The 15,377-nt window shown below is 43.9% G+C and overlaps 2 protein-coding genes across 2 annotated transcripts; both read left to right on the top strand.

Annotated features, from left to right (window-relative positions):
• Positions 1-1,351: 1,351 nt before the first annotated feature.
• On the top strand, positions 1,352-4,687 carry LOC125304228 (chymotrypsin-like elastase family member 2A). Its single transcript, XM_048258304.1, has 8 exons — positions 1,352-1,392; positions 1,777-1,865; positions 2,235-2,329; positions 2,657-2,785; positions 3,245-3,381; positions 3,731-3,876; positions 4,291-4,443; positions 4,624-4,687. The coding sequence occupies exons 1-8, from the start codon at positions 1,353-1,355 to the stop codon at positions 4,639-4,641; spliced, it is 807 nt and encodes a 268-aa protein (XP_048114261.1). The 5' UTR covers position 1,352; the 3' UTR covers positions 4,642-4,687.
• A 1,891-nt stretch (positions 4,688-6,578) lies between these two features.
• zgc:73226 (uncharacterized protein LOC402792 homolog) lies at positions 6,579-13,483 on the top strand. Its single transcript, XM_048258305.1, has 6 exons — positions 6,579-6,805; positions 8,630-8,783; positions 9,160-9,253; positions 9,474-9,550; positions 11,361-11,507; positions 12,533-13,483. The coding sequence occupies exons 1-6, from the start codon at positions 6,763-6,765 to the stop codon at positions 12,579-12,581; spliced, it is 564 nt and encodes a 187-aa protein (XP_048114262.1). The 5' UTR covers positions 6,579-6,762; the 3' UTR covers positions 12,582-13,483.
• The last annotated feature ends 1,894 nt before the right edge of the window (positions 13,484-15,377 follow it).

Here is a 15,377-nt window from a genome sequence, read left to right as displayed (position 1 = left end):
GTTAACATGCGCACATGCGCACATGCTCACACACACACACACACACACACACACACACACACAGGAATACACAAAACATAGTGTCAGTAGCCTTTAGGTGAACAAACGGAAGTGTTCTGTTGTGCCCCTCTCCTGCCCAGTAATTCAGAACCATAAATAGGTAAACAGAGGCCACATTTCCATAACAAACCAGTAGCCAGTCCTGACCTGGGGAGAGCTCCTGTGTCCATGGCAAATGCAAAAAACTCAGGATTAGGATAGACTCTCCCCTCAGGCAGTTTGGCCACTGGTGATTTACCTCAGAAATGTGGCATGACTGTGACTATGGGTTACCTATGACTACTGTGAAACAGTCAAATGCTTTCAACGACTAATGAAATGAAAGCTTAAAGCAGCAGTACAAAATATTGTTCAAGATGAATTGGCAGATACCAAAACGAATCACTTATAAATAATTGAGAAGTCCTAAACACATCAAGAGGTAGGACACTGCTGCACAGTGTTGCTTTGAATAAAATTGCCAGTAAACAATTTGACTGAAGCTGGTTTTCTCTGATGCAATTATTTGAGAGAATTCAACTGAATTTCTTTTGTCCATAAGCACTAAGAAATCAATGCTGACTTTGGCGACCAAACGTGTCTGACAAGTACCACATCATTTTTTCCAGTCAGCTATTCAGGACAGTTGTGCTGATACAGCTAGTTCTCTGCACTAGGTGTGCAGTACAGAGAGGGGCTATCCTGACACAGCCTTGATTCCACCTGAGCCATCACACCTGGGAGCTTCCCAGCATAGCTGCTTCCCCTCTGCACATGAGTCACGTGTGTACAATCCTCCTTACGAGGCATGTATGTTTTAACGATCCACACGAGACACATGCAGGGGAAAGCCATATTAAATCACCCAATCAAAACGGCAAGCTTTCAAAAAGACCATGACAGAAATATATGGGGCGAATGTTAAATGGTGAGAAATATATGCACAATCATTAAATCATAGGATAGTGTTATTCAATAACCCTACCACGTCTCAGTATGTTGAAAATAATGTCATGGCTGATGGAAATGAACACCGATCATGGATCATGGCTTCTGTGGCTTGTGGCACTTGTGGGTGCTTAGACACTAAATTAATTCTAAGCTGTTGGTAATGATGTGTTCACTTCCATTAGAAGGCTGGCAATATGCAAAGTGCGAGAAAATGGGGACCCTTCGAACAGATGCACTTCAAACAGAAGCATCAGCTAATTTTCCCGAACCAATTGGCAGGGGCGTTGTTATCAGGGGAGGATAAGAGGAAGATATACTGTATAAAAAGGCTATGATTCATTTGAGCGCTCACCCTCGGCAACATGACTCCTCTGATTCTGGCTTTCGCTCTCTTCGCAAGCGGTAAGGCCAGATGTCTCCTTCTACCATCTCAAACTGAATGAAAAACGCCACACAGCAACTACATCCACACTTAGCCAGGAACACCGCGCAAGGCACACATATCACGTCAACCTGGTATAATGACAAACTGATAGATGCCAATTTTGAAAACAATTGGAATGCAATCAAGATAAAAGTACAGGGTCTCATAAACCATGTAGTCGCGTTTCTAGAAAACATAGAGTTTATAGTACATGACTCTCAGTCTGTCAGAGAGACGATATGGTCTATTATGTGCAGCATCAACGTCACACCAGTGAGTACCATCATAAAGAAGTGCCAGTGCCACACAAATAAGACTGTTGGATGATGTGTATGCCTTGTTGTCCTCCTACCTCCTTGCAGCTTATGGCTGTGGCCGCCCAGCCATCGAACCTGAGCTGACCCGCGTGGTCAATGGTGTGGATGCCAAACCCCACAGCTGGCCCTGGCAGGTAAGAGCCAAACTGACAGGCTTGTCTCTCCTCTCAAGACTCACCTGTAAACATCAACAATAAGACATTAGCAGGGCTACATAAGGCTACAAAGTTACATAACATTCCTAAAATCCTCCTTCAATTCTCTTTTAAATATTTGTATCCCAATGGCTGAATATTTATTAATATTCCTTAGCTAATGCAATGTCAGTGTCACACAGAGCATTTCATAAATTGTAGATCTAAGGGTTTATGCTGCATTTTTAAATAAGCATGATGAATAAGCATGAAGCAGCATGATTGAGAGGCAGATGACAGTGTCCTATAGGGCTGGCTGCTGTAATGCTATGTGGGGTAATGGATGAGTCTCTGCTGGTGTCTCTGTAGATCTCTCTGCAGTACGAGCGTAATGGCTTCAGACACACCTGTGGAGGATCCCTCGTCGCCTCTAACTGGGTCATGACCGCTGCTCACTGCATCAGGTAGGTCTGAGTAGGCAGGTGCACACACACATAATGTAAGTATAGACACACACACACACACACACACACGCACACATGCACACACACACACACACACACACACACACAGACGCACACACACACGCACACATGCATGTGCATGCACACACACACACATGCACACATACACGCGCATGCACACACGCACACACACACATACACACACACACACACACACACACACACACACACACACACTACATGTATTCATTTGGCAGGCGCTTTTATTCAAAGCAACTTACAAGTGAGGAACAGAAACTCACCCAAATCCCTTGTCTCCGTCTGTAGTGAGGATCTGACCTACAGAGTGGTGGTTGGCAAGCACAACCTGCAGCAGGCTGAGGACAGCGCTAAGGCCATTGTGCCCTCCAAGATCATTGTGCACAGGCACTACAACCCTGTGCTCATCGCCACCGGGTAAGACTGCAGCCAAAGCCTACAAGGAGGTTTATTTGTCACTTACATAGCAATACTAACGTAAAGCATGTAGTGACATTTCGTTTGGTGTTCAGCTTTTTCTGTGCAAGTGTGAAGAAAGAAAGATCAAAAACATTTTTAAAAAAATAGCAAGAGAGAATAAAAAGTGCAGTGTGTGTACAGTCCATGTGCAAGTGTGTAAGAAAAGTTTATATAGTGTGTGTTCAGGATACGGACTGCTTTGAGGATAGAAACTCCTCCTCAGTCTCTCTGTTCTGGTCTTGTAGCAGCAGAGACATTTGCCTGACCTCAGTCTTTTGAAAAGATTATTATTAGTGATTAAGATTTCTGCAGTAAGCGTCCAGACTAATGGAGTCACATAATGGCGGTAAATAATGTGATGTGTGATGATCCAGTATTCATGACACTAATGTACGTGTTCCCCCATGTAATGGACAGTAATGACATTGCCATGATCAAGCTGTCTGAGCACGTGCAGATGAGTGATGAGGTGCAGCTGGCCTGCCTTCCTGCCCCTGGCACCATCCTGCCCCACAACTACCCCTGCTACATCACCGGCTGGGGCAGACTCTCCAGTAAGATGGCCTCTTCTCCTCCCTGCTATGTCATCTGTCTGGATTGACACATTTTTACGTATCCCCTTGAACTCAAATTAGGAAAAGAACATGGCCTTTAATTCCAAAGCCATGAGTTTGAGGAGTGTCCTAATGAGCCAATTAAATGTCTAATCTAAATGTCGATCCAAATATAAACCATATTATGAAACTGCGTAAAATCATAACATGATTAAATATTTAAAATTATGTCTATAGCAGGAACATTTTCAGGTGGAAACCTCTGTCCTCATTTCTCTCTCCTTTCCTCTCCCTTCCTCTCTCTCTCTCTGATGTGTGTGTGTGTGTGTGTGTGTGTGTGTGTGTGCAGCTGGGGGCCCCACCTCTGAGTCCCTGCAGCAGGCCCCGATGCCTGTGGTGGAGTATGACGTGTGCAGGCGGAATGACTGGTGGGGGGTGTCCATCAGGAGGTCCATGATCTGTGCTGGGGGAGACGGCGTGGTGGGCGGCTGCAACGTAAGACATAGCAAGGACAAGTTTACATAGACCACACACACACACACACACACACACACACACACACACACACACACACACACACACACACACACACACACACACACACACACACACACACACACACACACACACACACACACACACACACACACACACACACACACACACACACTCACACACACACACACACACTACAATGCCATCACTGCAGCTTCAAACAGTCCTGGGAGGTAAACACTTTTATGTACATAAGAATGACTACAACCTCTCATTCTATAGCAGGATGGATATTGATAAGTGGATTTATTCTAGACTGCCCCCTGACTGAACTGAACTATTAGTAATAAGATGCTTAATTACAGTCAAATAAAACATTAAGGGTCTCACCACGTGAGATGTCATATGTTTCAGGGAGACTCTGGTGGCCCTCTGAACTGCAAGAATGCCGATGGAGTGTGGGAGGTCCATGGCATTGCCAGCTTCGTCTCTGCCAAGGGATGCAACTACATTCAGAAGCCTACCGTCTTCACCCGTGTCTCAGACTTCAATGAATGGATTGACGAGGTATGGTGAATGAAATCAGATAGAAATGGATCTGATTAAAGTGAAGATGAAATATTTCAGGCAGTGATAAACTATTTGGGCAGTTTGTATGTCTCTGAACACTGAGGTTCAATTTCTGTTTTAAATTCATACTATCCTTGGATATACATTGATTTATATTCAATATATTTTCTCTTGCAGACCATGATGAGCAACTAAGCTGTCTCAGTGGTGTTTCTAATTCAATTAAAGCTCTGGATTCTACCAAACATTACCCTCTTGCCTTCTTCACTTGCCTTCAATTACTGTTACAACAACCACAATCAGAGTGGGAATAGCAAAGCCTTCTGATGTTGTTCAACAGTGCACTCATGTGGATGTTTAAGGGAACACTGTCTGATGTGGGTGAAACACTCTAAGAGCAAAGTGAGTTGCAGAAATGAAATAAGGGTGAAGTGCTCATGAGCCTATTCTCCAGTACCGGTGTCACACAAACTACATAAGTTCAAGGCGTGCTTTAAAGATGAGAGATGAGACCAACTAGTTAATGCTGAGAAGCCTACCTCCACACCCCGACCCACAACCATCTCTCATGCCCTTGACAACTTTACATGCAAAAATGGCACATCTTACTCTTACACACATCCACACACCTCCAGAACATATGGTTAAATAATTGGCAAATGGCACATCCACACACCTCCAGAACATATGGTTAAATAATTGGGTACTTATAGATCCATAGAGGTCCATGCCCATTATTACAGGCTACATGGGAATGACTACACTTGAATGGTAACAGAAGATCTGATGATGCATTACATGTCTCCCAGCATTTTCAATCAGCCAATCATTCAATCTCTGTTCTTAAACTCCTGGGCATTAAAATGGTCTTTCCCATTCGAGAGATGGTGACCATGATAAGGAACTGCTACAGAGAGAGGCTTTTGGAGTGTTTGAGTTTTTGTTTCATGGTGGGATGAATAAGGACAGGAACTACAGTTTTTTTTACATGTATACTTTTAGATAAAAAGGACAACACTTTCATAGACTAAGTTTTCATTTATGTATTGTGTGGACCAACATGCTTTTATCTCTTCACTTTAGGTGGAGATGAGGTCACAGAGCTCACCTCATCTCACCCTGAGCCTTTCTACATTTCATGCTTCCAAGACACAAAAAGGTGCAAAAGAATAATTCCAAAACACTTTTTAAACTTGAAAAGTTCTTTTGAAGACACATAACATGACACACATAACACAATAGTGGTTGAGAGCCTTGTCTCTTTAAAGAGAAAAAACACTTCCCATAGAATTGCACGACTGCCACTAGGCGGCGCCGATGGTGAAATCATTGACGTCAGATTGTTATTGTTGTTGGCTAGCACATTAAATACTTAAATAAACCAATTACATTGAAACTAGTATTACAGCGGATGTCCATTTGTTCCAAATGTTGTGTTCGAGGTGAAACAGCATGATTTGTTATGACAACAACAACAAGCGGAAAAGAGGACACGCATGAAGTAGTAGCACGTCACATCACAAGCATAGGGAGAGGCTGGTGCCATTGTAAACATTTTTATCAATGGAGCTAATCTTATTAACTTGACTGGCAGGCCTACATGGGAGCCGTATATAGTCAGGGAATATTTATTCACGCAACGCAAACCCTAAAGATTATTTAGAGTGCCGGAGCGCATGCCAAAGCGATGTTCGCTACCAGGGTGGGTGCATGCGAGATGGACAATCCAAGAGATTAAGCGCTCGACATAGCTATTAAAAGCTTGTTAGAGGTCAGGTGATTTCCAGTGGAAAACAACAACACGGGCGCACGAGCATTTTGACATGTATTTCATATTAGTCACTTTGTACGTGCGCTTCTCCCACCCTCTTCTGTCCCAAGTGTTAATGTCCCAAGTGTTAATGGATATCTTTCCAACCTAATTGATTAGGTTATTAATAGCACCGATTCCGCTTGATTGGTTTGTTGCAGTCATAAAAATCAGCATTGATATTTCAGTTTATAATTAGGCCTATAATATTTAGCAATCCCGAAAAGCAAGTCAGGCGTTTTTCAAATTTACATTCCAATGACAAGTTAGTTATGTTTACTTCCGACACGTGGGGAGAGAGGGGCACCAGGAGGAGGGAGGGGAAGGATTAAAGCGGCACTAATAGAGTTTGCGTACAACGTTGACAACATTGAAACGGGTAGAGAGAAAGGGAGTTATCAGAAATACACGGAGGTGCACGCGATACCTAAACGGACAACCGCGTGCCTGTGTTTGTCAGTGTCAGCATCCCTCTCCACCTCGTCGGCTTCACATTTTTATTCGTCATGTCGCAGTCTGGGTCTCAGTCACCAGAGGATGGCTTGAATGGTAAGTGCCATGTCTGAGAGGATGTTTTTCAGCTGTTTTTTGGGGTGGCGTTGCGTTAAACAGGCCATTCGCTATGTTTGTCAGAAATAATTGTCATGCTATGAAAACTCACGTTGTCGACAAGGTCGAAATGCTCTCTGTTCTCAAAGAAGGACGGCACAGAAGTATTGTTATGCAATATCATCTTCCATATCCTTACACAGTAGCCGGTGTGATAATATTCTTAAGGAATATGCTTAAGGATTATTGTATATCATAATATGAATAGTAAAATAAGGTAATGTTGATATATATATGTATATATATATATATATGTGTGCCTCAGTGTCAACATCCCATCCAGAGGCATGGTTGCTATAAGGGTTATGTAACCTTTATAACTATATTTCGCACTGGCAGGCTGTAACAAAGAGTTGCATACATGCTTCCGAGTTCGTCACTGCCATTGTTTTGCTAGTGCCACCCTGTTAATGACTCACCTGTTGGCATCTTTCTAAGCCAATTAATTGAACGAGATTTACTCACACATATAGCTCAATCAATGGCTTAAAGCCTTGTTCAGGGTGCTTATAAATTTGCCAAAGCGTACTGTAGGCCTACTGTAGTCCAGGGGCCATTCAAGAACATCAAATCACAAGATTACAAGGCAGACTATGAGAGTCACTACTAACCATATTCAACACCCACAATTCACAGTGAATTTATCCACACATATCCTCCCTTTCTCTTTCGCCCACTCTCACACATAGAGACGTGTTAATATTACATTTACCCATTTGTTTTTCTGTTACCAGCATATTGACAAAAGTCATCTTAGGGATAACAACACGTCACCCCTGAGCACACTAACCCTCGTTAGGCATTAATAAGTAGATTTTTTCCACAGCACACTGCAGACATGGTCAAGGCCACAGTCAGAGTCCATGGTTATGTCACAGTCTCTCTTCAGCAGAAATCTAGGGCAATAGCACAATCCTCGCTCCCCTCCCCCTCCCCTCCCCCTAACCTTGTTTACTGTAACTGGTACGACCCTCCTCCTTTACTGTCTCACTCTCTCTCTGGGTTTTGATTCAGCTCGAATAGAGTTGTGTGGGATTTGGGGGGGGGGGGGGTAGAGTGACACAGAGAGAGAATGATAAAGAGAGAGTGATAAACAGGAGGAAGGGAGGGGAGCTGGGTAGGGAAGGGGGTGGGGATTGAGTAGTTAATCTCCCAGAGAAATAAAGGCTTACGTAAACAGACATTCCGCTGGGTGGTGTTTGTCCGGCGGTGGGTTATGCAGCCCAGGCTGCCAGCCCAGCTGTTTGTGTGCACATGCTGTCATGTGTTTATAATAAACACGCTTATCAGGCGGGCGATAGGAGGGGTTGCACCACACCTGACCGTGCCGCACATACAGCACCTGCTGGCCTCAAGTTCATTGCCCTCTCCCTGTCTGCTCTGTAAGGTCATAAACTGTGCAAAACTGGATTCCGTTCATTCAGAACAACCAGGTAATTTCAGTCAAATTGAGTGACTTCTATGTATTGTCTCAAGGTGTCTTACGTCTTAAGACAAATTTGAATTACTTGAATTTCCCCTGGGGATCAATAAAGTATCTATCTATCTATCTATCTATCTATCTATCTATCTATCAAAGACATTTAAAACCCTGAGTGCCCTAGGAACACATGCTTGGGTGTTTAACACTGTCCAGTGAAAAACCAATGAGAACAGAAATTATTTATGATGTCAGTTTTGCTAACCATATCATGCTGATCGATGGAGGTCATGACTGCTGGTCAAATGTCCTCACTCTGATTGGCTTTGTGTGGTGTCGATCAGGCTCGTGGGTGGAGCTGGAGGGCCTGGTGGCAGCAGCACAGAGGGAGAGTCTGACAGGACAAGAGGACAGTACCTCCTCGTTCCTGCAGGGGGAGCTGGAGAGGATTCTGCTGGAGGCACAGCTGGAGAGTGAGAGGAGTAGTCACACTGACAGGTGAGCAGATGGTGGGCTTGTGTCAGTGTGTGTATGTATTGCCATTACACAAGATAAAATCATTTTCCATGGACTGATTTAATTACATCAATTTAATCCAAAACTAAGATATACTGTACATTAAATTTAATCCAATTATTTAAGATATTAAAAAAATAGTCTAGTTCAATTCAGTTTGCGGAGAAATTCTCTTTTGTAAAGAGAGGGATAAAAGGAAAGTGATTTCTCCATTATGTAGTGAAGCACAGTTCTATGAAATGGCCAAAAATATTTGAAATTGACCTTTCATTCCACTTCAGCAGAGACTCTCAGGTGACCATAACAACATGAATATAGTGCAGCGCTAACGTGTCCATCTCTGTGTCTGTGTGAGCAGTCCTCCTCAGGTGGTGACCCCGCGAACCTCCGGCTCCCCCCGCCCGGCCAGCGAGGGAGGCGGCAGCAGCAGTACGGACTGCGTCACCATACAGGTACACACCACACTGCGCCCCCCTCCCTGTATCTCTGGGAGAAAGATAACGACTATAAGAAATTACTTTATTTATCCAAAAGGAAATTTGGCTGTCACAACAGTCATGACTGCTACGTCAGTGATGACGACGTCATCCCCTGTGATCTTTTGCTTCTCCTCTCACCAGCACAAACTCTTCTATGTCTGTTTTTTTCTCTCCGTTTCCCATCATGCTTCAGTCTGACGACAGCGACAGAAGGAGGAGCGCTGAGTGGGTGTGGGACTGGTCCAGTCGACCCGAGAACCTCCCACCCAAGTAAGGCTCCCACCTCTCCTCTCCCCCCTCCCCTCCCCTTCCTGTTCACCGGAGGTGGCTGTCACCACCAGACTCCCAGAAATTTGCTTTGAACAAATATCTTGTATCCAGTCACCATGTATAATTGCAGTACTGAGTGTACCTTGTAGGGATAATGTTCTAATTCAGCTTTAAAAATGGCACAGAATGTAAAGTGATATAAAGTCTTTCTGAATGCACTCCCCCACCTGGCGTGCTAAGTTGCTCATTATTGTCCCCACGTCTCCTTTTACCCATTAACTGTGTTTGTGATCAGACCAAACAGATACCTCTCTGTTCTCTGATGCTGCGGGAGCACACTGATAAAAATCTTTTGGCAATTTAATCTTTTTCCCCCTTCACAGACTAGTAGATCAAATGCCCAATGCAATTGAATTAATATCCAGCACCAGTGCTGCTTTTGCAGAGCGAACTAGCGAGATAAGAGAACACTGAAATTAATACTGTCTACTTCGCTCCGTGGCTGGCAAGCTAAAAAGGCAGCTAGAAAACGAGTACGTGACTTGGGGGTCCTTCTCCGAAGTATTACTTGCGGGAGCTTGTTGGTGCCCGCCGCGCATGACAGAACACTGCCATTCATGATTTGAACAACGCTCACCTCAAGAGCAGCCAAACACAGTGAGGAGGAGGAGGAGGAGGAGGAGGAGGAGGCCAAGGATAAGAAGCATCTGACCTTTGAGGCTCTAGCTGCCGCTCGCCTCCGTCTAAGGAGCGGGGGGGTAAGAGGATCACGGCGTGCGCAGACCGAAATAACTCCCGACGTGGGGTGACTCAGCTTCTCCTGACTCATTCACATTCATGCCTGAGCACAGAGCAGACACAGCTGCGCACAGGAGCCCAGTGTGTAGTTAGGAGAGCATCAGCAACAACATCAGCAGCAGCAGCAGCAGCAAAGGGTTATGGGAGTCCAAGCAACCCTACTTGTATCTCCTTCTGTGCCATGCCCACTGCATAAGATAGCAGTCCTTGAGATTGTCCTTAAACAGTAGCAGACTATGGCAAGCTGTTTTCAAAATAATCATCCTTCCCGGGCCAAATGGCATCACTTCTGCAAATCATTTTTGGTATTATGTATTGAGCTGCATTTTTGATATCCAAAGCATTTTTAAACATTATGGATATCCACAATAGAATTCTTACTAGGAAAACTCCCAGTCCTAGCCAAGTCAGACATCTACAATTTAGTCATTACTCATTATTAAATTAGAGATACTGAATATGAAAAATCATTCATGATATGTCATTTTGAAAGTACTACAAATACATTACAAACATAAAAATATCATTACAGATATTTCTGAATGATAAAACAGATATTACAACGCCCGCTAGATTTTGAGTTTACTAGTATAATCTAAGTTGTAGATATCTCGAAGTACACATTTTATTAGAATGTTATTGTGGGTATCTTTAATTACCATTCTGACTATGGTCATTTGACTTCGAGAAATGCTATTGTGGACATTTCAAATGTTAAAATTACAGATATGAGTTTGGTTTGAGAACATGTTATAATGGCTTGCCATAGCAGACAAGTTTTGAGAGCCTGATGTGGGCTGATATGCGTGGCACGTCTCCACTGCTTTGCTGTCTAAACCCATCAGACAGCTGGGCCTGTGTGTGACAGCAAAGCCTCGCTAGGGGTTTTTCATCAGTTTTGAAATACAAAAAGTACAAAAAAAAGAATGCTGAATAAAACACTGAGGCTGGCTGCAGCGCTCTTTTTCATGTCGGGTGTCTGTCTGCTCACCTCTCTCTGCTCCCCCTCCAGGGAGTTTGTGTTCCAGCACCCCAAGCAGTCGGGCACGCTGAGTGTGAGGAAGAGCGATGTGATGAAGAGCGGCATCTTCTCCTCTGACATGCTCCTGCTGCTCCTGCCCTCCCTGCTGGCCTCGCACGCTCTCACACTGGGACTTGGGTGAGTCAGAGGAGGGCAAGAAGTGTATGTGTGTGTGTGTGGGGGGGCACTCTGCACTTCCACTTCAGTCACTGGAGCAAATGTTCAGATTGGTTCAGCATGATAATAGGACCTGCAAGGTCATGTTGAGTTGAGTGCACTGTGTTGTAATTCTAATGTAATGGCACAGTTAAGGATTTTAGCTGCTTAAGCATACTAATTATTTCTATGTTAAGTGCCAATAACTGTATGTACTTGTAATTCAGTGCTAACAAAGACCTTGGGGCTAGAATGCTCCTGGGCCACTTTAGCTGATGAATGGAGATGTATGAAAGTATTGATGCCCTACTTGCCATTAAAGCCTCGCATGTTCACATCAAACACCGACTGAAACCTCAAATGAATATTAAATGAGCGAAAAAGTATTTTTGGAGCACCATCTCAAATGGCCTCCAGAGATCAGCATTGATCCAAACAAGGCCATGTTTCGACCAGTGCTCACTTTGAAGGCCCTTGTTGGTCAATATGTGTGGCCTTGCTTTAATTCAGAAACACCCCAGAGAGAGGTCAAAATGGTGCTTACCTTCAGGGCTATTGGTCATGTAGGGGATCGGAGATGAGCTAAATGCTGACAATGAGAAAAGTATATGAATCACATGGGAGCCATAAATGGCATCACACATCACTATCTCCAAACATTAGGAACCAGGATTGAAGATTGTGGTAGATGAGTATGATAACATTTAACTGAAAGGTCAGAAACAGGGCTTAAAGTTCTCAAGGTCTGTGCTGGAATTCAGGCGTGGGGCAGGCCATTTAAGATTTGGAAATAAGTAATTATGTGTATTGGCTATGGACATTTCTGATAACTAACCCTAACGTCTCTCTCTCAATACAATTAAATCCAGTTTCCATTTTGAATGTATTGCCAAAGCAGAGGTGGCACATGATTGATTTCTCTCTGTTTTCCAATCCATTGTGATCCACATAGTTTAAGCCACATAGCTCAATAGTTCAGTACTTAATGTCTTTCTCTCTCCATTCAGGATCTACATCGGGAAGCGCTTGGCCTCCTCTTCCACCAGCACGTTGTGAACCCTCCCCTGCGCCCAAACTCACTGCCTATAGCATCGTAGCCCAACATCCACATCCACGTCATGTTGCCCCTCTTCTAAACGTTCCAGTAATTGGGGCAACCCCAAGAGTTCAAGCCTTGCTCTCCCCGCCACTGTCTGTCTTTGCTCGTTGTCGGTGACCCGACCTCAAGCCTGTCATGTCCGTCACTCAGAGTAGGAAACCCCCTTGTGTAAATCGCACTGAATGTATAAGATGTACATGTCCATGTGTTGTGATTCAGTAATGTGTCCCTTCACCCCAATCTAGATGAGTTGATCCTGTAGGGTGACATGGGGGTGCCTCTGCATGCTTAGAGCAAATCAAAGCCAACCAACCACTACATAAGAGGAAGAGGTGTAGGAGAAAGAGATGGGGAGAGAGATTGATAGATAGACAGAGAGAAAGAGAGAGAGAGAGAGAGAGAGCAAAACAAAGACAGACAGTGATAGTGGCAATTCCTTAGACCCTTTTCCTCCCTAACCTCAATCTAAATATATATACGTGTCAGCTTGGGACAGATGTGGGCCTTTGCCTTTCCTACGGGCGTACACAAATCCAGAGCCTCCACAATCACTCTCCAAGACAGGGAGGGAAGAGTGGAGGAAGAGGAGGAGGAGGAGGAAAGTGGGTGGCTGAGTGAAGTGGCAATTGTGGTGGGATTGTGGGATTGCAGCAAGATTGACAATAACAGGCAGAGTGAGAGGAAATAACTGAAGCCTCATCATGATGGGTGGAACATGATGGGCTTGTGTCTGTGTCTGAGTGTGTATGTGTGGTTGTGTATGTTAGTGTGTGTGTGTGTGAGTTAGTGTGAGAGAGTGGCTGCAGAGGTGTTCTCACCAATGTCGATAGTGACCACATTAAATCCATCACTCCTCACACTTTCTCCTGCTGTTGTCTTTTCTTCTCTCAGTCTCACCATTTCCTTCAGTTCAGTCTTCAAGATGAACATCTGCCAAAAAATGGCAACAGAAAACCAGTAAACTCAATGTTTCAACTATTCTATTAAATATTGAAATGAATATTTATTATGTATGGGATGCCATTACATTACCCAACAGATATAGTAAATAACAGTACAACTATAGTATTAATATAAAAAAGGAAAAAAAATAGTCTCTAAATGAGCAGGACTGTAGAATGGCTTTTTAAAATATTAAATGTTGAACTCTATCCAGTATCTACGAGTAGGCATGAAAACATCACACACATTTTGGAGCACTATATCAGTATAAACACCAGGGAGCGCTAGAGTCATATAGCCAAAGATAAGTGGTGCCATCTAAGGATACAAGAGCAACCTGTACAGATTTCTGAGCCAGATCATGTCACAGGGATTTGGAATACAAATTAATCTCAGCTGAATTGACAAAAGGATTAATAGATATTTTCTGACAATTTGCCTGCAGTTATGGAGTAATAGGAATGACGTTATCTAGTGTGAGGTTATCCAAGGCAAACTTGGGGATAAAACAAGTACAATCGACCACTTAAAAACACTTAAAGTGAAATTACTATGTCTCTCAATGTATCTGATTAGAAAATTATAGTCTACAACACGGAGATCACATCAAGTCAGCCATGATTTCCCGCAATCAGAATGACTTATTATGAACACCAGGCAATTACATACAGTAACTGGAATTATTGTATGAAACACAATAGAACTATTACAACTTATTAAAACACATTTTGATTACCACATAGTCTGTGCAGCCCAGTAACCTCAAAACTGAACCTCTGAAAGCAACTGTCTTTCTGCCACATGGTTTTGCACGAGAGAGCACCTCAGCCTATCTGTTCTAATTCTAGACTTCCACAAACACATTTCAGTACACAGATTCTACGGGAGCAGTGGAACCATCAGCTTTAGCAAAGGGAGTGTGGGCATGATGAATCAATGTATTGAGTGCACCCACGGGTATAGTATGTTTGTGAATGTCCACTGGTCACTATTTTTAGCCAAGTAGACATGACTGTTTCAAATGAAAGGTAAGATCATACAACAGAAAGGTCTATGTTCATGCACTCAGGTGTTTGCTAAAGCATTGCAACTGATGACTCAGTTTGTAAATAATAATAATAAACAGGAAACCTGTCTTTCAGTGAGTGCCTAATGTAAAGCTTGTTTTAGGGACAAAGTAGGCTATACGTATATTCTTGGGATGTGCTTGTCTCGCCACTAAACTGGGTTTGCCCTTTTCTTCTCTCTCTTCAGTCCAACTGAGGCTTTCTCTGTCTGGCTTGCCAGTGTTCTCTGAAGTCTTTTGGGAAATTCTCTTCGACTGATGTGCCGTTACTTCTTGTTTTCCTCTAAAATGCACCGTGTCTCTCAGAGGCTATGCCTGCCTCCATCCCCCTATCCCCACTCCACATGAACCCAGCATCCTTCCTCCAGGCTACTCCTCCTCCTCCTCCTCCTCACATGGTGGAGTGGAAGGGAAGGGAGGTGCTCGTGCTCCTGTGGCTGTGGTCAGGGCAAGGCCGCTGTGAACACCTCCGGAGATGTTGATGCAATTCCAGGGGAGCACGTGGGCCTCGTGCTGGGGCCTCTGACTGCACTGAGTGCCTGTTAGCAGCTGGAGGTACCTGCGGGGCATTTCTTGGTCACTGTCTGTGTGCACCTGACATGGTGCTATGTTGTGCTTTATGCATGTGTTTTGCCACATTGGGTACACAACAAGACTGAGGTGGGATATTCTAATTGAGTCTTTTTTGAGGGGCGTCATGGGCCTATGTCATGCACAGGCTAATGGGGACCCATGTCGGAGACCA

This window comes from Alosa alosa, chromosome 12 (assembly GCF_017589495.1).
Source record: "Alosa alosa isolate M-15738 ecotype Scorff River chromosome 12, AALO_Geno_1.1, whole genome shotgun sequence".
NCBI lineage: Eukaryota > Metazoa > Chordata > Actinopteri > Clupeiformes > Clupeidae > Alosa > Alosa alosa.
This window is presented reverse-complemented; position numbering and strand designations above follow the sequence as displayed.